General features: G+C 45.9%; 1 protein-coding gene across 3 annotated transcripts in view; it reads left to right on the top strand.

Moving 5' to 3' along the window:
- FARP1 (FERM, ARH/RhoGEF and pleckstrin domain protein 1) overlaps positions 1 to 26,174 on the top strand; it is a 267,734-nt gene that overhangs the window by 151,233 nt on the left and 90,327 nt on the right. For all 3 annotated transcript variants that reach the window (XM_080799514.1, XM_080799516.1, XM_080799515.1), the window contains exon 3: positions 22,080 to 22,184. In XM_080799514.1, coding sequence (XP_080655640.1) covers positions 22,080 to 22,184 — 105 coding nt within the window. The remainder of the gene's footprint in view (positions 1 to 22,079; positions 22,185 to 26,174) is intronic.

The following is a 26,174-nucleotide window of genomic DNA, read 5'->3' as shown; positions in this document are numbered from 1 at the left end:
TGCAGTTGGAATGGCCGATGCATCAGACTTAAAGCAGACCCCGTGCTTCTGGCCCCTTCGCTGAAAAGCCAGCACCTCGGCGGGTTCCTCGGAGCTGTCAGAACCGAGTCCAAGTCCTTTATCGACAGCACTGATGCTCTTGGGAACGCTGACGGTTTGTCCTCTCTCTCCTCGGCGTCCCCTGTACAAGCCCTGGGAGCCTAAATGCAACGCGGGACCTGGCACTGACTCCCTGAGAGGCACCTCCAATGGGGGTGTTGCAAGGACCATCGCCGCCCCCCCCCCGCCCCCGGTCACAGGTGCCTCTCAGTGTCTGCAGCCTGAGGACTTGGATCCCTTTGAATTATGGGAGAGGAGGATGACCTCTCCCTGGCTCCTTTCACGTTGTTTAAAGCTGGGATGTGTGAACGAGCGTACGTGGCCGTGGGTCTGCTTCCCACAAACCCTCCTGTCACCACTGACCTCCAGAAATAGAAGATCCTCCCCCTCCTCCCCCTCATCCTTCCAGTTCCTCCTCCACCTCCCCCTCATTCTCCCCACTCCTTCCCCCCTTCCTCTTCCTCCTCCTTCCCCACCCCCTCGTCCTCCTCCTTTTTCATACCTATTGGCTTCCTTTCCGTGTCTTGAAGTTCAAGATCCTGTTTCTTCCTACAGGGTCCTCAAGGTGCAAACTCATGTCAGCCCTTGGCCCCAGGGCTTAACATCTTCAGACCCACGAGTGCAGATGATGAAAGCAAATCTGAGCTCCCATCAGAGCCTTAACCTAAGTTGTGTGTTAAACTTACACTAAGAAATGGTTGGGTCTGAAAAAACGTTCTGAGAACGGGAAGCAGCTTGAGGGCAACGATGAAGGTCATCACCTGAGTCACGCAAGGTTTTCATGGTCGTGCTCTTTAGATGATGGTCGGGCTCTCTTCGAGGTGTGTGGCTAAAGCAGCAATACTCGGAGGGAAATTCCAGGGGATGATATCATGATCCTTTGGTGGGAAAGAGGTATGTTCGTGCGGGAGGTGTAGATAGAAGACTAGAAAAATTGGCTGTGAGTAATCGTTGGCCCTCTGAAGAAATCAGTTAAGGAACTTTCTTTGCCTCAGATAACCTTCAGATTTTCACTTCTTGGTTATTAAAACCATGGCTTGTTTAAGTATTACTCTTTGGAAGTCTTATGGGCGAGAGGAATGCTTGATGTCATTCTTTCCCAGAGGGAATGAGACTTCTCCACCCACCCAGCCAACGCTCTGGAGTCGGACACACACAGACTTCCCTAGAGATCTACCCTTAGTAGCTGTGCGACCCGGGGTGACTTTCCCTGCCCTCAGTTTCCTCCGCAGTCCTTCCCGGTGGGGTTTCTGTAAGGGGGAGTGAGATAACGTGTGGGGAGTGCCTGGCCAAGGGTGTAGCAGATGGTCAACAACACCTGAGATAGGCTTGAGGAAAAATACTGCAGAATCTTGGGTGACACGTAGTGACTCCCAGAATGAATGCCAGTCTGCCTCTGACCCAGCCCTCATGCCCCTTGAACCCTGGGATTTGGATGGCTCTCCGCCCTGCTTGGCACCAGCCATGAGGCTGACTGTGCTACCTTCCCTCTTAGTTGTCTATGTTCCTTGTCCAAATGTGGTTCTCTCTGAAGGCTGTGTGACCAAGACCAGGGTGTCTCTGGGTTGCTCCTTGTTGGGAACAGAAGGAAGACTCTTGAGGAACGTGGAAGACGGCACCGATGGAGGGAATTACCCAAGCATCCTAGCCCAGCTGAGAAATTTCTAGTACTCTAGAATGGACAATTTTAAAATTTTATTTATCATGGTGGCCATCTTGCACAAGAGGCCGCCATCCCCAACCCACTGAAAACACGCGTGCACATCAGACGTAACACACGTGAATGTGAGCAACGCACAGAACTGCGTGCCAGAAATGGGTGGATTTATTTGATTTGTGGTGATCTGTGGTGAAAGAAAGCATGTGTTGCTTACAGTCAACAAGATGGTCAGTATATTCCTTTAGCACCTTGAGAAGGGGTTGATTTGGGGTTGGGATTTGGGAGCAATTGCCATCTACCTGTATCATAAAAGGTTTTAGGTTTTATTATTGCAATTCTCATCAGTAGGTCTAAGCCTGTAAGCCCAGGTAGTGGAATGAGAAAGGCTGCTAGATTTTATTTAATATGTGATCCAAAGAGTCTTCATAATGAGAAATATACTGGTTCATAATGAGTTTTTCTTTATCTTGCTGAGTCTGCTTCTGGCTTTGAAGATGTGGTTATTAAAGACAGACTTTTTCTTTCCCTCTTGAATTTGAGATTTCCATTATTATTATATCAACAATAAGTATATTGAATTTATACCTATTAAATATTTTCCAGCCTCTTCCTAAGCCATGAAAATATTATTTACTTGTTTTGATTTACATGTTTATCTGTTCTTTCTCGATTGCTCTACTTTGAAGGCCATTTTTGAAGGTTTTTCTGATTGGCACATCTTTGGCTATTCATTTTTTACTTCTCAAGGAAACTGGAAAACCAGGTCTTTAAATAAAAAAAAAAAATTAAGACTAGTTTATTTTGCTGTTTAGAACAAAAAACCCTAAATTCTTTCTATTTGCAGTTAAGTTTATTCAGTCTTCCAAGGGAACAAAAAAGCCCCCCTTTTTCTAGAATGTTTTAAAGAATATTTGCACAGCCCTGCAATTTTGGATTCTGATTGACTGTCAACAGTTTTGTTTTCTTTTTCTTTTTTCCCTGTCCTTTAAGGGAGTAAACTTTAGAGCAATTAAATACTCAACAGCCAGAATAGAATTTAGTCATCTTTGTTTCTATAACTAATACACATTCTGAGCTACATCACAACTCCGCTATGTCTAATGAGTCGTACATAAATCAGTTGTGTGACTTGATTAATAAAGTCAACATAGTAGAAAAATTTGCTTTTAAGGATATCCATAATTTCAGGGTTAAAAACCACCCTTCATCTTATTTTATTTATAAATTTGAATTTCTGTGTAGTGCCGGTTTTGAAGAGGGTTTCCCAACTCCAGGTGGCTCTTGTTTTTCTTTGTTTTAATTTGTGGCTTGGAAAGAAAAGAAAAAACCAAGTCGCTCCCATACTCTATCACCAGTCTTTCATGAAGGAAACCCCATGTTCATGAGGAAATCTTGCCACATCTAAACCAGCTTGTGTGTTTTGGCAATAGGGACAAGGAGACTACAGTCCTTGAGGCTCCTTATAAAGATTTATTTTGTAGTGGGTAACCTTGGTGTTCAGCGTTTTCACATTTCTTTATAACTGTCTACAGATGATTCCTAAGCTGAAATTCATGATTTGCTTATTAAGTCTGAGTAGCCTGATGGAATGGCTTGACATTTTCTGGAAAGAGTCTACTTTTTGATATGTTGCCTGTACAGAGAGCTCTTTTTTTAATGTCTTCAAAAGAAGAGGGGGAAAAAAAGGATTTTACCATCATCAGAAAAAAATGTGAAGCCCTCACAGGTCTGTTTTCTGTGGTCAACAATTTGTTGGCCAAACCTGGTGTGTGTTTCTGAGCACCTACCACAGCCTGTACCTTCATAACCCACCCTTCCCAAAGTCCTTTCCTTCTGCCCTTTGGGCGAGTGAAGACCCCCCCCCAAAAGCATCAGGCCCCGAGGAGCTCAAGTCCTATCCTGAGGGGCCTCAGGGCGCCATGTTTCTGCTTTTTGCCATCTGGTGAAGTGTTGCTGACCTTCGGGCCCCCCCCAGGACTCTCGGCGGCCTTCCTCACCCTCAGGGAGGACACGGTAGGGCTCTGTGTGTTGGCGATGCCTGACACTTCTTTTTTTTTTTTGAGACCTTACCAAGATAATTGAAGTTTCTTAGCCCAATTGGATAGAAAATATGAAGTTAGATACCGGTGAAAGCAATTCGGGACCCTTTGTTGTGAACCACTGGAAAATGATGAAGATTTCGCAGCGTGATGGCTCCATAACGTGCGGGGAAGTTGTGTGAAAATAAGAAATGAATGCCTGCTCGCTACACAGTTGGAAATTATTGCGGCATAATGAACTATCGCCTTGAAGCCTCCTCGTGTTCTGGGGTTTCTTTTTGTCCTGGAAATCCTTGAAGTGCATGAATTTTATTATTTTTGCTTGCCAAGAAGCTTATTCTTTTAGAAGGTCAGTCCTGGAGGCTGGTTCTTTCCAGAGCACCTCTTCCCAGGAGCTGGGTTTTCTGTCACATGGCACTGGTTGAGCAGCTCTCTCCCTGCCTCTTTCTCACCCCCTGGTCCCCTCCGGCCCCCGCCTAGGCATGATCCTGGCAGAGACCTACTTAACTGCTTAGGTTTTCTTCCTCGGCGTCAGACCCAGCACTGGAGGGAAGGAAGGGGGGGCAGCAGGGCAAAGCTGTCTCCGTCAGGGGATCGTGCAGGCAGAGACAGCAGGCCTGTGGGCTTCCAGAAAATGTGCCTCGCGCAGGCAGTTTGTGGGGGCAGAGTGCTGTCGAAACCATTCACATTCCTGTCGAAACCTGGCTGGAGGAGCACCCAGTCATCCCACACCTGGATGTTCGTCGGATTTCGGGAGCACAGAGTTAGGTCAGTCGGGAAAGTCAATGCCTTCTATCATGTTATGACACTAAGATTTAAAAAACATTTTTAGAGTATAAGTCTCCTACAGAAACATGCCCAAATCACAATGACTGTGAATGAATAAGTGAAGACACTCTTTTGTCCATCTACCACATCACGTAAGAGAAGATTCTCAGCCCCCAAAGGTGACCCCCCCCAATACCTCCCGCCAGCTCTTCCTTCTCTGCGAGGATAGCTACTGTCCTGATTGTTCATACCTTCAGGGACTGTAACAAATGAGTTCACGATCGGTGGAATCCAATCCATACCCTTCCTTGTGAGTTCTTTGACTCAGCATTAGGTTTGCGACCTTCATCTATGGTGTTACTGTGGCAACAGCGTCTGCGTTCCCTTGGCTGGAATTGATTCATTCTACTGATAACGGGCATTTGGATGGTTTCTAACTTGGGGTTGTCCCACGTCTTCGGGTGAGTTTCCGGAATTGCCGAACCCATACATATGTTCAGCTTAGCGGTTCCCAGTAGTTTTCCAGACCACTTATTAGGAAGCCGGTAGCATCGTATTGGATGCAGGGCCCGTGGCTTGGGTTCAGCGTAACATGCAACACAGGATGGCAGCCTATCCCGTTAGATGCGGTAATGGCCTTTGTGAGCCCCCGAAGCGCTCCACGTGGCGTGCGGTGCCTTGAGTTCATCAAACTAGAAACTGCGAGCGAGTTTTCGGTGTTGGTGAAAATGACTGTGATTAATCATGCGACATTATTCTGCACTTGGGAAAGAGAGAAGACATTTATTCTTTTCCTAAAAACAATTCATTTGATAGTTTGCTTTCCTTTCCCTCTGGGCCAGAATTGGATCCAGTTAATGGCGAATCCCAAACTGTGGACCTCCTCATCCTTTATTCCCTTTGTGACGAAGTCCACTCATCTTCAGGCTTTTTATGCAGAGGTCTCTTCTATGTGTTTTCAGTTCTATCCTTGGAGAATTTAAATGAACTTAACCTGTTGTAGAATTTTCTCTTTCTTTCTTTCTTTTTCTTTTTTTCATAAAGTGGTAAACTTCTCCAGGTATCATTTATATATATATCATTTATATATATACCGTTGCTTTATTTGGGGGACGGGAGATTGTGGAAGAAGGTGTGGAAAGATCCGGGTCCTAGAAGCTGGGTGAAGACTCAGCACCGTGTTCTCCCTGGATGGACAGCTCATCACCGTGGTGGTAGGAAACCAGATACACCTTTATGCAAGATAAATCTTTATGCAAGATACAGATCGGTGGGCTGCCTATAAATTGTGCATATCATTTGTAGGCGTGTACTTGGAAATCTACACATGCAGGCACGTCATCACCAATGTATAAGTCTGTTTTATTCCTTCTAAGTTACTTGTGCTGTGTTGTTTCAAGGGGTTTTCCATTTCCCCACTGGATCACAGTATCTTAGTGTTTGATGGCACCAGAAGGCATCTCTAGATACAGAACATCCTGCCTTGTGTTGTAGAACTGTTGATTTTTTTTTGAAAAGGATCTAACCGTGGGCCTACCCAAGAAGTAAGAAAAGAACTACCAGGTAAAGCATAAACTAGGCGGAGAAGCATTAACGCATGGGATGTGGGGAGAAGATAGCACCACGAGGCGGGAAGAGCCACCTTTTCCCCAAAGCCAGCATCCTCTCAATTACCCCATTTATAGTTATACCCTATTGAAGGTGGCAGCTCATTTCTTTCCAAGACAAACAGTTATGCTGTGGAATATCTTTGTTTTAGAATGTCCATTCCCTCTCAAAGCTAAAACTCTCCTTTCTTTTAGCTTTCTGCGGATCCTTAAGCCTTTTGGGCCTGAGCCCGGTCCTGTTTCCATGGACCAAAGCAAGACAGCAACTCTCCCTACTCTTTACGATCAGCCACAGCCCTGTTCATTCTTGACCTTGGAGCTCATTGCATGCGCAGTGAGCTTGTTGACTGAGTGGTCCCAGATTTGCTCTCCTTGTGCTAGCCACAGGAAGTGAAGGACTAGATGGAATTAACTTTTTCTCACGTTCAGTTTTCTTTGCTGCTTCCTCTTTCTCCTGTCTGCTGAATCTGGGCGTCCCTTCTCTTCCCGCACCCCTCCCGACAGCAGCCGTTAGCCTCTGCAGGAGGACATTGGCACATGTACTCTTCCGGGATGGTTGGTTTCCAGATAACGGGAACAAAGTTCCCCTCCCATTTTTCTTCTGTCTAATATAAAATTTGCTTTAGCATAGTCACCAGAAGTGTTAGTCAGTTGGAGCTGCTATAACAGAATACCGTATATGGGTGGCTTTTGAATGACAGAAACTTCTTTCTCACAGTTCTGGAGGCTGGTGAGTTCACAGAAAGTCTGGTGAGAGCCCAGTGCTGAATCAAAGATGGCCGTCTTCCTGCCATGTCGCCCAGAGCAGGAGGGACAAGACAGCTCCCGGGAATCTCTCTTACAAGGGCACTTATCCCATTTATGAGAGCTCCAACCATGACTTCATCGCCTCCCAAAGGCCCCACCTCCAAACACCATTGTCACCTTGAGGATTAGGTTGCAGCATGTGGCTTTTGGGAAGACACAAACGCTTAGTCTGTTGCACCAGCGGTACTGAGTTTATATGTGTGATGCCGAAATGGGAGAAACGATTTCTTTTCTCCTTTTCAACAACTGTCTTCCCATGAGTACTGAAAATCAGTGCTTCTGGGAATATATATCTAATCAGTTGACATCGTCAGTGGATCCATCTTTACGCTCAGCTTCCTATCAATCTGGTTAATAAAACTGTGGACCTTGGTTACTGGCGTTCTCTGAAGTGCTATTCCTGGTACTTGGGTCTCTGTGCCTTGTCCCTAAAACTAGAAGCTCGCTCCTGCCTCCTCGGCTTGCGATTGCATTTAGGCTGGGCTGGTCCTTGGGAAAGTAAGCAGTCTTACCAGCATCCTTCCAGCTTCTTCGTTGGCGATCTGCCGCTGCCTTTTGGGCGGAGGGTTACGGACTGACATGCAGGGAAAACGCTCGGTCCTGCCTATCTTGCTAATCCATTTTGCACCTGTGAACTCCCTATCAGGTCCTTAGTTCAGAGTTACACATGTGTGTCAAAAGGCAATGATAAACCCAAGAGGCCCCTTCTGGAACCACCTACTTAGAAGATTTCGCAAGGATGTTTATCTTAAGATTTGCAGCTTTTCCAGTGTGGTCTTGGTAGAACTGTCCTACAGAAAGAAATCTGGTGGAGTTGGCAAGATGCAGCTGTTGGGTTAGGGTTATGGCTCATGTTAAAAAACAAAAACAAAAACAAACCAACAACAAAGAAAACCCCTGAAACCACGAGCCTCTGAAAGCTGGGCTGTTTTCCTGATGCCCTGAAACAGCTCCGGGGCATTTCAGCAGAGAAAACAGAGCTTCATAGGTTCGCCTGCCTGGCTCGCAGGCACACAGAGTTAAAAAAGGAGCTGCTAAGGGTAAAATAAATGCTTTTGAAATTTTTCCACTGGGCCAGCCATCGGTAGGTGAGTGCTTGGAAAAATGAATGAAAATCAAACATAAAGTCACAAATGGCTCCCGCCGACTTTGTCATCAGTGACGCCCGTGCAAAAGAACAGCCGTGTGTGTGTGTGTGTGTGTGTGTGTGTGGCCAGTCTGTCCGGCTTTGTTCCGTGGGATGAATAAACCGGCTTGGCCTGTGGTGTCATCAGGGAAGGATTCTCATGCGCAGGCTCAGACCTAGAGTTTGAGTTCTCCTTGCTTGCTTTTGTGTTCAGTGGTGGTTAAAAACACATAAAACTTAGCATCTCCCCCATTTTTCAGTCCGCAATTCAGTGGTGGTAAGTGGATTCACATTGCTGTAAAACAGAGCTCTGGGACTTTTTTTTTTTGCAGATGTGAACCTCTGTTAAATAACTCTGTTAAATAACCCCACCGCCGTCTCCCCACCCTCACCGCCCCGTCCCCACTCCCACCCCACCCCACCCCAACCACCATTCTACTTCCCGTTGCTACGAATCTGTTCCCGCCTTTCTTTTAGGAGCCTGTTCATTTCCCAGTCTTCTCTCCTCGCTTCAGGGCAATTTGGGTTAATCGTGCCATTAGGAGGATAGAACGATTTGTAGTTTTGGCTTTGTAAAACAGTGCTGGCGTTATACCCTTAGCGTGTGGGGCTCTGATGAGCTTTTCTTTCGGCCTGATGGCAGCGCTGTTCAAAGCATCAAAGCGTCGTGCAGGGTGAAGAAATGAGACCGTGAAGGGCCGATCTAAACTTTATTAACCGTGTCTCTCCTCCAGAATTGAGTCTGACTCTCCAACTTCTAGGGAAACCCATAAACTCTCTTCTGTCAAGTTCTACTTCATTTTCAACAGGTGACAGACTCTGTTTCAAGCATGTACTTACTGCATTTGTTTTTAGCGCTGATGTAATTGTTTATAAACTGGGACAGAGTGTGCATGTCACGCCCCCACACTGGACAGATTAACCCAAACTCTGGATCAAGCGGGGCGCGCTGTTTTCGACGAACATTTTAAGTGCTGTGACGTCATAGAGGGTCGTCGTTAAAGGCGGTTTTATTGTGTGCTTCCGCTTTTTCAGAAACTTCTGCTTGTCTTCAGGTGTGGCCTGGCTCTCAGCGCTGGTATGGGAGTGCTGCGGGCTGCCCGTGTTCCCGGGCAGGATTTTATTTCAAAAATGTGTTCTACACCCATGCTTTTCAGTGTCCGTCTTAGATTTGCCTTCCGTTCTCCTGCCGCTCACTTTGAGCAGTGGTCACACTACACAAAAATGAAGTAACCGTAAACGGGCTGGTTGCTGGGCTGGTCTGCTTGAAAATAGGGTTTTGTATAGGGCTTGAAGGCAGCCCCAAACTGAAAATCCATATGAATGGACAGCAGAGTGGGCTATCCAAGGTATCGTCTTTACCTGATTTTGAAATACTCACGTAAGAGTAAACCAGGGAGGGGCGCCTGGGTGGCTCAGTGGGTTAAAGCCTCTGCCTTCGGCTCAGGTCATGATCTCAGGGTCTTGGGATCGAGCCCCGCATCGGGCTCTCTGCTCAGCAGGGAGCCTGCTTCCCTCTCTCTCTCTCTGCCTGCCTCTCTGCCTACTTGTGATCTCTGCCTGTCAAATAAATAAAAAAATAAAATCTTAAAAAAAAAAAAGAGTAAACCAGGGAGCCAGTTCAAAAGGGCACAGAAGGTCTGAATATTCTGGAGTGCTGCGTCAGTAATAATAGCCCAAGGACGGTATGGTCTCCAAACAAGATCTGAAAAAACAGAACCCCTCCTTTTATTTCTGGTACCTCGTTCCTCATCGAAGCCAGGTGAGGGATGAGACAGAAGGGCCACATGACCAGTTAGTATTGGTGAGTGATGGTTTCCATGCGGTCTCTCTGGTCTTCTTGTAGGTGTTTCTGGCCGTCTGTAATGGTCACGTGACTAGCGCTGTTGTGCACGGTGGCCCAGCCTGACATACTTCCTTGTTGAAAGAAAACCATCCTTCATTATTCCCCTTTTCGTGTTTTCCCTCCTAGTAGCCTTTCTGGAGTGGTTTTCCTTTACAGCGTTTGAAAGATGTTGGTTCTCTATACTTTCGCTGTATACTTTGAGCAGCAATGTCTTGAAATAAAAAATATATCTCAAAGGGGCTTTAGAGTCTAGACCCCAGCACACGGTTATTTTTGTTAAAAGATCGTGCCATTGTGGTCTCTCCGCGAGAAGTGATCTTAAGAGGATTTCATTCACGTATCTGCTCAGCATGGACACCTGCTACAGATCATGCTGATCTAATGAACAAAACAGACAGACATCCGTGTGCTCGTGGAGTCTGTGTGCTAATGGAGCAGGACAGCCATGTATAAGAAACGTTATAAAGAAATACTGTTTCAGATGCTAGAGAGTGATAAAGTGAAAAATGAGAAGCAGAAAAAGAAGTTAAGGAGGCATGGGGGCAAATTACAGTTAAGGAGGGTGGTTTGGGTGAGCCCTGTTGAGAAATGACATTGGTGCAGAGATTTGAAAGAGGCAAGGGAATTATTCATGTACATTTTTAAGGAGAAGGTTTTGGAGGCAGAGGGAACAACCAGTGCAAAGGCCCTGAGGTAGGTATATACTTGATAGGCTGACAACTGCAGACAGTCCTGTGTGGCTAGACTGGAGTGAGCAGGAGGAGAACACTTGGATGTGGCTTCCGACGGGGGACAGGGGAGGAGCAGGTCCCCTGGAGCCTTGTTTTCCATTGCAAAGACCCTGACTCCGAGTTTTGAGGAGGAATGACACAGATGATTTAGTGGAAGATGGCTCTTTCTGATAGAACCGACCTGAGAAACTATTTGGGAACTGTTTATGTAGTAACTCAAATGGTAATCAGAAGTACAGAGGCCAGATGCAGCAAAGAAATGCAAGGAAGCTGAAAAAAATTTCATCAAGGTATTGCAACAGGTGAATTTGAGAAGACTGTCATAGAACGTAAGCTATGTGGTTTCCAAGTCCTGAGTGTCATGGAGGACTGTGAGTGTGTGCATGAATCAGAATGGTTGGAGGATACTTTTCCAAACACTTCTGACATGCGAGATTCTAGATATGTACAGGTTAGAGGGTGTGGATGGTTTTAAGTTTCCAGGTGCACCTCAAAATCGTTGCTATCCTGGAATTAGCTGCTAGAAATAGCTCCTGACTTGATCATCATTTCTTTTTACTAGGTTTGTAAGAACTTAAAGAATCTGATGTAAACCATGCAGAATGAGCTTGTCTGCCAGCATTGGTTTATTAGCAAGGAGCTTGTTGCCTGATAACTTAAAGGAAAACTGTTTAATTCACACTCTTTCAGCCTTTCTAGTGGACCATTCATATTTTTGGATTTGCTGTCTATACTTTTTCTATATACTTAATTATGAGCTTTTTCCTAAGCCTAGAGTTTGTGTGCTTAGACTTTGTCTTACTCTAGCAAGTTGGTGGCAGTGAAGGGTGGGTCATCCACAGTGAACATACTAAGAAAACACACTTATAGTATGGTACCATATTTATTGAAAAAATCTGCATGTAAGTAGTCTCATGAAGTTCAAAACCAAGTTATTCAAGGGTCAGCTGTACTAACTCAGGTTAAGACTCTGACCTCCTTGCAGACATGCATACCTGGAGCTCAGGCCCACTTGGATCCCAGTTGCTTATGTGCTTAAAAGGATAGTAAACCTGAAAAGTACTTAAAGAATGAAAAGTAAATAGTATTTATTTGGGAGGTTTTCTGGGGATGCGGGAGCTGCGAATTCTTAAATTGACTTGAAAGCTGTGCTTTTCGCACCTCGGTTGACCTATTTTTAATGCATAAAAAGTAATTTAAGAGTCCTTTTTCAGGATGAGAAAATGTTCCTGTTCTCCTACTAACTGAAAAGCACTAAAAATGTTTTCTGTTGAAAGCGTCTGTAAACATTTAAAATAATTTTTTGTTCATTTAATGTTCCTGCAAGTTGTCCAAGAACCTTGGAGATTGGTTTGAGGGGAAAAGTTGTGTTTAAAAAACTTAGTAGAAGTAATCTGCCTGCAGGGGGAGAGAGATGAGAACTGGGAAACTCATGTTAGTTCAGGGTTTCGTTTTACAGACTTTTTACCCTTCTGTTAGAATATTAAGCTAAATTCAATAAAATATTTACTTTCCATCTTACTTTGGAATAATAATTTTGGAGGCTAAGTGCACGATATCAGGTATATTTTCAGAAAGTTCAGGCTCCGTGCACTGAATTAAGTTTTGAGGCTTAATTAGATCACTGAGCCCAAGGGGAGAGAAAGCATTTTTCTTTTGTTGGGAAGGATCTAATGCTTTTTCCTGGAGCTTTCGTGATCTAGGTTTTACTTGCCTGATTCATTATTTGTGTGATATGTTATTCCCTGACTAAGGGATATTTTTTTAAACGTCAAGATTGTCTTATTTCGATACATTTTAGAATTTTTTCTTCATCACCTTCCGAAAGTGATCAAAGGACAATGAATTGCTCAGGGTCCAGAGCAGAGAAACCCAGCTCTAGGAATGGCCGAATATCTCCATACATACTTTTCTTGTTTTGCTCATTGCCTTAAGCATTCGCTGGGAAGGCCGTGGACAGCCTCTGCCGCGCATGCGCACGTGAAGTCTCGGAGCCCCAGAAGGGGAGTGACTTCTGTACTAACGACGCTGTGGTTATAATGTAGCCAAATTACAGCCGAGGAGCTGAAAGCACCCATTCTCTTCTTGGCCTGGAGTCGGGGCTCTGATATCCAATCTGAAGTGTGTTTAATGAGTGTTCGGATCACTGGGGCTCAGTGCGGCGGGGAACAAGGAAGGCAGTGTCTTCGCAGACAGTGTGGCCACGCTTGGAGCCACGGCGGGAGGAAGAATCACCGCGTTTGTGGACGCCTAGATGGGCAGGCCTAAACGTTTAGCTACATTCTCCCAGAATGAAAGCCTTGTCCCCGCTCCCAGGCTTCCGTGTTTAAAGTTGTAGTTCCTGTCCTTGCTCTGGTTGGTATCTCACAGCGATGGTGATCCCAGTGTCTGCTGATGAGGCCGCCGCCACTTTCCTGTTGGGCTTTTGAGTCCTTTTCTCCCCCCCCCCAACCCCCCACATCATACTTATCACCCGGTAGAGTTTACTGAGTCCTGGTACCGTCCTAAGAGCTTGAGGTATGGTAATTCACATATTCCTCCCCACAAACCCTATGAAGTGGTTTGGAGATTACACCCATTCTACAGAAGACGTAAGGGAGGCCCACAGAGTAACTTGCCCAAGGTCACGCTGCCATGGAACGGAGATACGGGATTTGCAAGAAGGCAGGTGTCTTCAGAGTTTGTATTCTTAAAATTTTTTTTTTAATTTCTTTTTTTACCTTAGAGAGCAAGTGGGGTGGGGGTGGGCACAGAGGGAGAGGCAGAGCATCCCGCGAGGGGCTCTCTCTCACCACCCTGAGATCATGACCTGGGCTGAAACAAGAGCCAGAGGCTTAAGCAACTGAGCCACCTGGGGGCCCCCCGGGTTTGTATTCCTGATGATGACACTGTGCTGCCTCTCTCCGTCACCCAAGAGGTGGAGAAACAGCATGAGAATCCTCTCCCACATTTCATTTGTCTCATTTCTGTGTTGCCCAAGGAGCCCGGCCTCTGCAGTGGAAAATCACGGTTGGCTCACGTGCCACTCAGCCTAGCATGCTGGGGCTGTGTCTTACTATGGTCATCCTAGCTGTGTCCTATCATGTGGCCTACTAGCCCACTTTGGTGCCTCTAGTTAGAGCTCTGGGAAAGCATCAGCCTCTTTCCTTGGTTTTATCGGCAAGTTTTCTCCGGGACAATTGAGAGTCCTCAAAATTGCAACTATATAGGTCTTCTTTTTTTTTTTTTTTTTTTAAGATTTTATTTATTTGACAGAGAGAGAGAGATCACAAGTAGGCAGAGAGGCAGAGAGAGAGAGGGGGGGAAGCAGGCTCCCTGCCAAGCAGAGAGCCCGATGCGGGGCTCGATCCCAGGACCCTGAGATCATGACCTGAGCCGAAGGCAGAGGCTTAACCCACTGAGTCACCCAGGCGCCCCAACAAGTATATAAGTCTTGAAAGGGACAAGGGGGAAAATGGAGAGACTCTGGGGCACAACGATTAGGAGCAGAGTCTCCGAACTGGGTGTGAATCCCAGCTCCACAGCCCATGATGTGATCTTGGCCCGTCTGGAACCTCCAGCCTGGAGTCCCCCAGGGCAGGTAGCTTTGCTGAGATGCAGCTACGCAGCTGAGACTGAAGGGGTCTCTCCATCTCCAGGGTCATTGTATCTGGCCTCCAGTGTCTTTATTGATGCATAACAAGCCACCAGCCATTATTATTGCTGTCCTGGAGGGGAGAATGGTAGGGACTCTGTTCTGGCTTCTCGTGTGCTGTCAGGAAGTCCCAAGCGCTGATTATGATTCACCAGCCTTTGCTTCCCTCCAGTAAGAATCTTCTTTTTCTTCTTTGGTTCCAGAATGACCCAGATATTTGCCTTGAAATGGATTGTGTTCGTTCGTTCTGTGGGATACTCTCTGTTCCTTTGCAACCTGGAAGGTTGGACTCTTTCATTCTGGAGAATTTCCTTGCATTGTGCTTGTGCCATATCCTCTGCTCTTGGATCTGGATAGAAGTCTCATTGCTTAGACATTGGGACTCTTGAGCTGAAGCCATAAACTCAGTGCCATCTCTTGGTCAGGATGTTTTATTTCTAGGAGTTTTCACCTGCATCTTTAATCTCTTCCAGTGAAAGTATTTCTGTGCTGCTGTTTTTCTCATCTTATATTGTTAAGAGCTCTTAATTGCTATACAAATATTTCTTATTATAACCCTCTAGGTTTTTTTGTTTGTTTGTTTGTTTTAGGTATAAACTCCTGGCTATATGGGGATACAAATTACAGTGTTTTAACAAGTGTTTTCCTGTAGTCTGCGTTATCAGAAGTGGCTGGCATCTCCCATTTCTGACCTTTGGGAGGGGGGCTGGTTCTGTGTAATGTGGCTGTTTGCCGACTGCTGACTCTCTCTCCTCTGCTCTGTGATTAGGTTTCAGTGTTGTTGTCTATCCTTCTCTAGAATTTGGGGAACCTCTCTCACCTGCTGTCACTTCTCTCATTTTTTTTTCTTTTTTTAATGTATTTATTCCTCTTTTTCCTTTTTCCATTCTCTACTGTTCTTTTTTAAGTGGGGTTTCTGGGTGTAGTGGAGATGTGTGTATTGAGTTGGCCATATTTAGCCACAGACTGACATTTTTTTCATCTTTTATATTAAGCTCTGTCTGGCAGTGGCCTTGTGCTAAATTTTCTAAGAAAAACACGCATTTACGGACAGTTAGATGGGTTCCTGTGGAATTTCTCAAATTGTACTCCTTGAACTTCTGCTTCATCAGAAGCTCCTGACCGTGCACAGAGGGGTAGCCCCGGGTAGGCCACTGGGGTCTTAGGAATGTGTGTGAGTTGTGTGCACTTGAACCCGTTTCACGCCCCTCTGACCTCACAGGTGGAAGGCTCTCAAAAGAGATAATATTTCTTAAAAAGGATTTCCATTCTAGAACACCGTTCACATCTAAAGTAACAGCTGTAAAAAAGGGAATATATTTTAACAGCAGGAAAGATTAATTACCTTCTATAATTAGTCTACTACTTGCTGAGTGTATGTGATGATCGAGTTAGAGAAATTCCGCCAGAGTTTTTGTTATTCTAAATCTGCTTATTGGCGTATTATTTTCTTATAATCTCATTTCTCCGAAAGGGACTGTTCTGGGCATAACTGTGTTGTCTCTGCCCCCATGCAGCAGAGGGATGGGTATGAGTTTGCTAGAGCTGCTGTGACAAAGAATCCCAAAGTTGGGGGTGGGGTGCTGCACACAACAAATTTAATCTCTCTCAGTTCTGGAGCCCACAAGTTCCAAATCTAGGTGTCTTCAGAGCCATGCTCCCTCCAAGAATGGGTAGAATCCTTCTTTGCTGCTTCCGCCTTCCAGTTAGGGGGGATGTTCATCCTTGGCGTTCCCTGGCTAATACTCCCATCACTCCAGTCTCTGCCTCTATCCTCACGGGGCCTTCTCCCAGTATGTCTGTCTTCACACCATCTTCTTAGAAGGAACCAGTCATACTGGTTTAGGCCCAATGCGAATGAGCTCATCTTAACCTGACTCCATCTCAAATAAGGTCACATTCACAGGTACTGGGAGTTAGGACTTCAACATATCTTTTTGAGGGACATAGCTCAGCCCATAAACATAAGTTTGGCACCACTTTTTTCCCCCTACGGTTAAGCTTCTAGCTTGATGTTTGCCTTGAACAGAAGTCGGAGAGACCACAAAGCCAGCCAGCTAGTCCTGCCTGTGGAGGACCCACGTGTCATTCAGTAGCAACTGATTAGGGACACTGGGGGGCTCAGTCGGTGAAACATCTGCCCTCAGCTCAGGTCATGGTCCTGAGAGAGCACCCCCGTCGGGCCCCCTGCTCAGCGGGAAGCCTGCTTCTCCCTCTCCCTCTGTCAGTCCTCCTGCTCATGCATGCACACTCTCTCTCAAATAAATAAATTTTTTTTTTTTTTAATAAAAAAGTAGCAACTGACCCCTGTGACGAGCACCTTGCTACTCAAAGCACAATCTTTGTCCCAGCAGCCACCGCTCTGGGAGCCTATTGGAAAAATGGCGGCCTTGGGGCCTCGCCCCATTCCCCAAGAATCAGCACTTGCATCTAGTTAGGATGATTGGGGGGCATGAAACCCAGAAGTGCTGTGCTGAATCACCCCCAGTGGGGCCCCGGGGTGGCCTCTGCGTCAGGAGGTGTCCTCCCGTGGCACGCTGATGGGGTAGCCAGGTTTCCTGTGCCCTGACGTTGCAGAGGCATGCCTCCGCCTCGGTGTCCGCTCATTCCCGCACCGGCCATGCTCAAAATGAGCGTCTTCCCTTCACAGCAGGAGCAGCAGTGATGGAGAACTTCTTCCTCTGTACCAGAGCCTTTGCTCACCACTTTGCAATCATCGTTTTAATTTTTACACTGATCTTGGGATATAAATGATATCCTCTCCACTCCTCTCATTGACTCCTGCGTCCTACGGACTGAGTCGTGCTTCCCCGGCCCTCCATTCGTATATTGAAGCCGGAACTTTCTTTGTGGCCATCCTGAGAGTAAGGAAGCAATGAAGGTTAAATGAAGCTATAAGGGCGAAACCCTCAGTAGGATTAGTGTTCTTGGAGGAAGAGACACCGGAGAGTTCTCTTTCTCTCTAACATGGTGCATCGCGTAATATTTGGGTTTAGCTGGTTTCTTGTTGGAAATACTTGTATTGATTTCTGTTTCTGCAGCATCTAAGCCCAGTGCCTGTAGGCTCCCCAGGCCTGCAGCGTCAGTTGTATCCACCCACCTGATCAAAAAGTAGCAAAGGGCCATGAGGAAATCTATGGGATTCTAATGCCCTAAGATTAGCGTTGTTGAAGGTTAGTGGGTTACAGGACTTTGAATCATATTCTAAGAGGTGTTAAAGGTAAGAAAAAGGGACCAAGGCCTTTGAGAGAAGCCATTCTCTGCTGGATAAGAGCCAGCCCTGGTTGTCATGGTTACCTTAATCCTAAACGGGGAAGAGGGGGGAAGGAAACAAAACACTTCCAGAAACAGCTTTCCGAAACCTCAGCAGATGCAAAGTTTTTAAACCTGGGCGAATTTTATCTTTATAGGTTCGTGTCTAGGAGATTGCTTTTGAAAGCTTAGAACTGTAGCTTGTATCAAGTAGGGGAAATTGTTCGGACGCTTGGAGGAAACAGAGAGAGGGAGGAAAGTAGACCCCCACGCCAGAAAGAATTGTCTTTATTCTTTTGGAGGAGGAAAAAAAAAATGCTCCCACATAAAACTTTATGTAATAGAAAAAACCTGAAGGCATAGATAGATTTTTTTTTTAAAGGTACAATAAACGAAAGCAACTTTGATTCATAATTTTTAAAAAAAAATTTAGGTATTTGAGAGAGAGCAGGAGAACACAAGCAGGGGGAGCAGCAGAGGGAGAGGGAGAAGCACGTTCCCATGGAGCAGGGAGCCCCATGTGGGGCTCGATCCCAGGATCGAGACCAGAGCCGAAAGCAGACGCTTAATGACTGAGCCACCCAGGTGCCCCTGATTCACAATTTTTAATAACTTAAAAAACCAAATTTGTATGTTCATACTATTTGTTATTCAGCGTTTAGTGGCCATTCCCCAAGAATGCAGACCTCCTCCTACAAAGTAATTTTATAGGATTCCATGAACAGCCAGTTCAAAATGGAGAAAATCAGCAGGGACGCCCAATTTGAAATCAGCCAACTTGTTTGTGCGCGAGGCTAAAATTCCGATGCCTTTTGGAGCATAATTAAAAGTAGCCAGTAAGAAAAAATTGGTGAAAATGGGATTCTGTAGTTTCACTAATTGCTGATTTGTTCTCCAGAATAAAACACACAATTACTATTGGGTGTCTTTTCTGTAAGGCACACATGTCCATAATTACTTTTCATCAAGACTGGCTGAGTGTGGGGTTGGCCAGACTGACCCTTTGTTAGAGGCTGTAGGGGTCTTAGAGGTTTTTTTCCCCAGCCCAATATAACACTTGGGGATAATTAAAAAAGTCATTTGTCATAAGATCCTTTTCATATTAAACTTACTAGTGTGTAGGTTTTCAGATGATGTGTATACTGGTTTCCTTTCCTCGTGTACAGTTAGCTTGTGCAACATTAAATAGAAATGTGTGTGTATCTTAAAGTCAGCCCCTGCCCCCCTTTGAGAAGAGACCTCTTCAGGTCAGAATTCCTCTGGGTCTAAGCTTTGTGCTCTGCTAGCTTTATCCACACTGTTGGATATACCCTCTTCCCCCACTCACACTTCATCAATTTATGTCCAGATTTGTTTTAGCCAAAGGGCTGGTGGATTTATAGCTTTTTGAACCCGATTCCTGGCTCCTGGTGCAAAGCCTGCCCCAAATGCAAAATTTGCAGTTACTCCAACAATGTTCATTTCCTGCCAAACACATAAAAGACCTCTTTGCACTGAGAAATCTTAGCCGATGTCGCGTGCGCCCACGTGGGTGTTCGCTCCCTCTCCCCGTGCGGTTGGGCCTTCACAACCACTCTTCCTTGAACTAGTCCTACCCCTCAGTATTTTTCTAAGCTGTAATGTTCTAAGAAGAACTCACTTTCTGGCTCGTAAAAAAATTTGAAACAGACTCTATCATGCATCACCCCCTGTGGCTGTTTTCAGATGTGAATCCCACTGCCCCTTTTTCTTGTTTTTTTTCCTTCTGCATTTTGCATTGTGAGAAAACATCTGTCACGTGAAATTGACCAGTTTAGCCGTGACATGTGCAATTCAGTGCCACTAAGTACACTCACCAACACCACCATCCGTTTTACGTTCTGTGATTTGATTTTTTGTTTTGTGGGGTTTTTTAAAAATTTAAATCCTACTTAATTAACATATACCGTGATGTGAGTTTGAACAAAATTACTTTGAGTGTGAAGTTCCAAAAAAATCCATTGGAGACAGGCGTTGAAGAACGATGTTGCAAACTGTCGGAGTAGATCCAATGTGGGAAGTACAGGAGGGATGATTTCTCTTAGAGAATGGGAATGAAATCTTTTCTCTCTTTGTTAGACATCCCTGTTTTTCTCATTAGTCCTGCCATCGGCTCATGTGAGATAATTCTACCAATGGTTCTTGAACCAGGCACCGGAAGAGCCCGGTGAGGTTGGGATTCCCCATGGCAAATACTGTACGCCTTCAGATAGCTGTGAATATCTTCTGGACTTCGGTGATAAGAATTCTAGGGATATAAAGTGGCATCTGTTAAAAAAAAAAAAATGCTTATAGACTGGACACCGAAGCCTCTTTGATGACTCCTGCTAATGGACATGCCCATCATTGAACCTGTCAGCCTCTAGCTCTTTCTGTCCATTAGCCCCCCAGGTTACTATTTGGTTCCTATAATGCTCCACTCTTCTCAGGGGGAAAGTGCACATGTAAAAGCAGTAAAATGACCATGTTTTGAGACTTTTTTCTTCCGGTGCTTGATCTGTGTGGTGGACTTGGGTCCATTTTATTAGTGCGTCTTTAGGAATCCACCAGGCAGAGGCACCTGAGTGGCTCAGTGGGTTAATAAGCCCCTGCCTTTGGCTCAGGTCATTAATCTTGGAGTCCCAGGATCAAGTCCTGCATCGGGCTCCCCGCTCGGTGGGGAGTCTGCTTCTTCCTCTGACCCTCCCCCTGTCTCGCGCTCTCTCTCTCTCGTTCTCTCTCTTTCAAATAAATAAATAAAATCTTTAAGAATAAAATAAAATAAAAAAAGGAATCCACCAAGCAGCGAAGAGAAGCCAAGGCATATGGTTCTTAGGGTTGAGGGGAGGGATTGGGACCTTCTCTATCCTGTGTTCCCTTTCCCTGTAGGTTCAGTAACTAGAAAGTGCCTGTACAGTACTGGTTGCTGTGGGCATTTGGTTGAGTGCCAGCTGCTTTGCTGGACGGTAAGAATATGAAGGTGAGTAAGGAGCCCAGAATTTAAGTGGAGACACAGGCTCGTGTCTACTTCACTGTATAGAATACTGTGGAAGAGGAAGTTTTCTTCATTTGTTCATTCACTTCCAAATTGGTTGGTCTGTAGGCACCGTGGATACAGAGATTAATAAAATGCAACCTTTACCTTCAGTGTAGGTGAGGTGTGGGAGCGAGTTTGCGCAACGTGCTGGGAGAACCTAGGGAAGGAAGTCCTCAATTCTGCCGTACTTGCGGAGGGAGGGACGAGGAGTGGGACCAGGGTTCCACAGCCACAGAAAGGACAAAGAATCATGAGTCGATAACTTTATGTCCTCACAAAACCTGCACGCAAATATTTATAGCAATATTTATATGTTGCTATATATAGCTATATGTATCTATTTTATATATAAATATAGCAAATATTTATTTATTCTTCCTCATCAACACTTGGGTGGTCATCAAGATGACTTTCGGGGTGCCTGGGTGGCTCAGTCATTAGGCGTCTGCATTCAGCTCCGGTCATGATCCCAGGGTCCTGGGATCAAGCCCTGCATCGGGCTCCTTGCTCAGCAGGGAGCCCGCTTCTCCCTCTCCTGCTCCTCCTTTCTCGCTGTCTCTCTCTCTCTCTGTGTGTCAAATAAATAAATAAAATCTTAAAAAAAAAAAAGATGTAATGGATAAACTGTGTTACATTCATGCAAGGGAATATTATTCAGCAGTTTAAAAAAAAATGAACCAAGAAGCCACAAAAAGACATCCAGGGACCTAAGTGCATACACTTGAGCAAAAGAAGCCAACCTGGGAAGGCTACATGCCATGTGATTCCCACTATATGACATTCTGGAAGAGGCAGACAGTGGAGGCAGCAAAAGGACCAGTGATAGCCGAGAGTCGGGGGGTGGGGGGTGGGTGGGGGTTGACTGGTTGGCACACGGTGGATTCTTAGGATGGTGAAACTATCCTCTGTGACCCTGTGATGGTGAAGACGTGATCTGATACATTTGTCAAGACGTCTGGACCTGTAGAATGCAGAGTGAACCCTGGTGTAAAGTGTGGGCTCGGGGTGCCGATAATATATTGATAATGTGTCCGTGTTGGCTCAGCTATGGTTACAAATGGATTAATACAAGATTAACAATAAAGGATCCTGTGTGTGTGGTGAAAAGGGCTATGTGGGAATTCTCTGTGTCTTGTCTTCAATTTTCTGTAAATCTAAAACTGCTCTAAAATAAATATATATGTGGTTTTTTTTTTGTTTTTTGTTTTTTATTTTTTTTAAGAAATGGGGTGGTGCGTGGGATTGGGGTGGGGAGAGGAAAATGGCAGAGAATTAGCACCTAAGTAGGAATGCAGCCTGGAAAAGGCTCCAGGGGGTGCAGTCGGGGGGGTCCAGTGGTCAGCGTTCACGGAGATGGGCAAGCTGAGAAGGGCCGGAAGGTTCAGGAATGAAGAGGCTTCCCATGATGGGAGCCAGGGTTTGTTTTCATCTCTTCCTGTGTTGGAGGAGGGTAACTCCTGTTGTTTCTCTTCCCAGCAAAGAGCCCCGGGGAAAGTGTTGCTGGATGCGGTCTGCAACCACCTCAACCTTGTGGAAGGGGACTATTTTGGCCTCGAGTTTCCCGACCACAAGAAGATCACAGTAAGTGGCGGGAAACTGATGCTGGTATTTGACCACCTGCTCAGCGTTGGGAAAGGTGAGGAACCAGGTGTGGTTCCTTGGCCGTACAGACCTATCACAGAAGAAGAGCATCCACCAGAAAGCCCTTGTTAATCTTGTTGGAAAATACTACATACGTAGGGTTAGCAAGTGCCAAGAGCATGCTCCGTGAAGACTTGGCTCACTCTGACCCCTTCCCCCACCTCTCCCTCCAGAAACTACCATTACCAGTCGCCCCTGTATCCTCCTGATAAACGTCCGTGTCTGTGTATATACAAGCACATATTTCTGAAACACGCTGTTTGGGGGAAACAATATACAACTTCCTGTACCGTCCCCACCGCTTCTGTTAATGTATGCTGAAGCTCTTTCCTTTTCCGCGCATAGAATCCACTTCCTCCTTTTTCAGGTTCGTGCCATTCCGCTGAATGGACATGCCGTGATTTATAACGCCTCTTATAAATAATGCGATATGTAGGTTGTTCCCAGTCTTTTTTTTTTTTTTTTTTTTTTTTTTTTTTACAACAAATGAAGCTACGGGGAGCCCACTAGTATATGATGCTTGCACTCAAGTGTTTCACTGCTTGAGATCCATCCAAAGGCATGGGTTTCCATCATTGTAAAGTTTGAAAGATGTGTCATGTTCTTTACAAAGGTTTCACCCCTATGAACCCAGAGTGAGAACACAGCTTACTGTTTCTTTTGTCTTTAGGCTCAGGGCACTTTCCTAAGGTTGTATCTGAGTCTTTTATTAGACGTCACTTGGGACTACAAGTTCACTGACTGTATTTCTGTTTGTTCTCCGAATTAGTACAGAGTATCTAGCACTTTCGCGAGCCACTGCGCTGGGGATAACTGTAAGACACAGGGAATGTATGATCCAGGTGGGGTATCAAGCTTAGTCAGTGACTAGCCCAGGGCATGTGACAGGGGCCCCACTGGGGCCAGGGTCATTGGGCAGTGGGGGGCAACAAACAACATTGATGTTCAGGGTCTCCTTCCCAGGTACTATGAAACTGAGTCCCATGAGGCCAATAGGAGTTGACCTGATAGAATGTTCTAGTGAGAGGGGACCCCGGCTTTAAAGGGCAGAAAGCAACCTTCAGGAACCTGCAGGTGTGGCTGGAGTTGAGAGGTTAGGGGGAGGGGCTCAGGTGAAGGGGTGAGAAAGAGGAGCCTATAAGGTAGGCAGGGAGCCACATTTTGAAGGACTTTTTTTTTTTTTTTTAAGATTTTATTTATTTATTCGAGAGGGAACGAGCAGTGGGGTAGGGCAGAGGGAGAGAGAGAAGCAGACTCTGCCGAGCAGGAAGTCCGATCGATCCTCTCGATCCCAGGACCGTGGGATCATGACCTGAGCTGAAGGCAGATGCTTAACCCACTGGGCCACCCAGGCATCCCTGAGGGACTTTTTATACCATTGGCACCCAGTAGAAAGAAAATATGAGCCACATATGTAATTTCACATTTGCTAGCAGTTATGTTAAAAGAAAAGTGAAATTGACTTTTTTTTTTTTTTTTAAGATTTATTCATTTATTTGTCAGGAGAGAGAGAGGGCATGGAGGGGGAGGGGCAGAGGGAGAAGCAGGCTCCCCGCTGAGCAGGCTGGATCCCAGGACCCTGAGATCATGACCTGAGCCGAAGGCAGACGCTTAACCGACTGTGCCACCCGGGCATCCCAAAAGGAAATTAACTTAAAGTGTATTTAACTTAGTGTGTCCAAAACCATGATCATTTCAACATGTAATCAATATCAAAAACTATGAATAAGCTAGTTCACATTTTTTCGTGCTGAGTCTTTGGATCTGGGATGTACTTGACTCTCACAGCCCCTCTCAATTCACGCCATCCGTGTTCCCGCTGCTCAGCAGACACGTGTGGCCGCGGCTCTTGTGCTGGAGAGCACAGCTCTGTGCTAAGCCAACGTGTTTGGGAAGCCGTCAGTGTGTTTTAGAGGGAACATGATATGATCTCATCTATCAGTTAGAAAGAGGACTGGACTGGAGTAGGACAACACTGGAGTCAGGAAGGCCATGAGGAGCTCGCCGTTTTTCAGGCTGGAGACGGCGCTGGAAGGAGCTAAGGGAGAACCGTGGTGGAGAGCTGGAGGGAGGTGGGTGAGTTCAAGAGGTTTTGGGGGGAGGAGGTGGCTGGGGATGTGAATGAATGGATGAGCTCATGACGGAAAAGAGGCTCAGAGCAGCTGGGTTCCCAGCTTTGCCATCTGGGGGACAGTGGTGCCAGTCGCTGGAGACGAAAGTCTCAGAGTGGCCACGTCTGTGAGGAGGTGAAGACAGGGAGTTCCATCCAGACCCGAGGACTCAGGCATCCTTGGCCATCCCAGTGGAGATGTCCCGTGGGCAATACCAGTAGGTGTATCTCCCGGAACACAGGAAAGATATCTGAGTTGAAATGTGGGCTTAGAAATCCTAGGAGTATTTTATTTAAATTTTTTTAAAAAGACTTTATTTATTTATTTGTCAGAGAGTGAGCACAAGCAGAAGGAGTCACAGGCAGAGGGAGAAGCAGGCTCCCCGCTGAGCAAGGATGTGGGACTCTATCCCAGGATACCAGGATCACGACCTGAGCCAACAGCAGGTGCTCAGCCAACTGAGCCATCCAGGCATCCCCAATTTTTTTTTTTTTTTTTTTTTTAGATTTTATTTATTTACTTGACAGAGAGAGAGACAGCGAGAGAGGGAAAACAAGCAAGGAGAGTGGGAGAGGGAGAGGGAGAAGCAGGCTTCCCGCCCAGCAGGGAGCCTGGTTTGGGCCTCCATCCCAGGACCCTGGGATCACGACCTGAGCCAAAGGCAGACCTTAATGACTGAGCCACCCAGGGGCACCCTAAAATATTTTTTTGAAAAGATTTCGTTTATTTGAAGAAAGAGAGGGGGAGAGCGAGAGGAAGAGGGGGAAGGGAGAGGGACAGTGCAGAGTGTGCACTGAGCCCAGAGCCAGATGAGGATGAACCTCACCACACTTGAGATCATGACCTGAGACGAAATCAGGGGTTGGACATGGAACCATCTGAGCCCCCCAGAGCCCCCCGTCCCCGGGGTTATTTTAAATATCATTTGAAGCTCTGACACTGGGCTAGAGGGTAGACTGTGTAAAGGAGGCTAGCTTGGAGCCACCAGCATTTAAGGGATAGAGAAGGAAGAGCCGTCAGAGGAGGTACAGACGGGGAGGAGGAAAACCAGGGAAGGACACATCACAGAGCAGGAGAGAGTGTTACAAGGAAGGCACAGACAGGAGTTGAGTGGGTAGGTGGTGAATGAGCAAATCTGTCCCGTACCTAAAAACGGGTGTGAATAGTGTCTTCTCAGCTTGTTCCTGTCTCCAAATACTCTTTAGCGTTTCCGCGTGCCTGAATTAAATCTAAGCCTGCCCGACTCCCGTTCCTTTTTCTGATGTGGCAGATGACCACAGATGGGCCAAATCTAATTCTGCATTCTATTTATCCAACAATTATTTTGTGCCTACACTGTCTGTCATCATCCTTTGTACCATAGAAGACACGAGTGACAGCAAGAAGTGGTGACGGTTTCCATTCATTAGACGAGCACAGCTTGAAAAAAAAAAAGAAAAGTGCACAGCTTGGTAAGAGAGGCAAGGAAAACAAATAATTACAGTACAATGTGGCTAGTTCTACGGAACATTGTTTCACAAAAGTATTTTATGTTAAAATACTGATTCTCAAAACACTGGAGGGTAATGCTATCTTATTATTTCTAACAACTTTGCCCTCCCCGACTTGCCTTTTTAAACCATAAATTAGCTAATGGTGGAGTTGGGGTTCTGACCAGGTCCTTCTGACCCCGAGTTCAGTGCCCTTCTAGAACTTACAGACCTATTGATTTTCCCGTGCACCTCCAGGGCTGGCTTCTTTCAAGTTTTATCAGGCTTGATTTTTGTCATCTTGCTCCTTTCTTATAATACCATCTAGGAGTGTGTTCAGCTGCAAAATA

This window comes from Martes martes, assembly GCF_963455335.1.
Source record: "Martes martes genome assembly, chromosome: 3".
Lineage (NCBI taxonomy): Eukaryota > Metazoa > Chordata > Mammalia > Carnivora > Mustelidae > Martes > Martes martes.
This window is presented reverse-complemented; position numbering and strand designations above follow the sequence as displayed.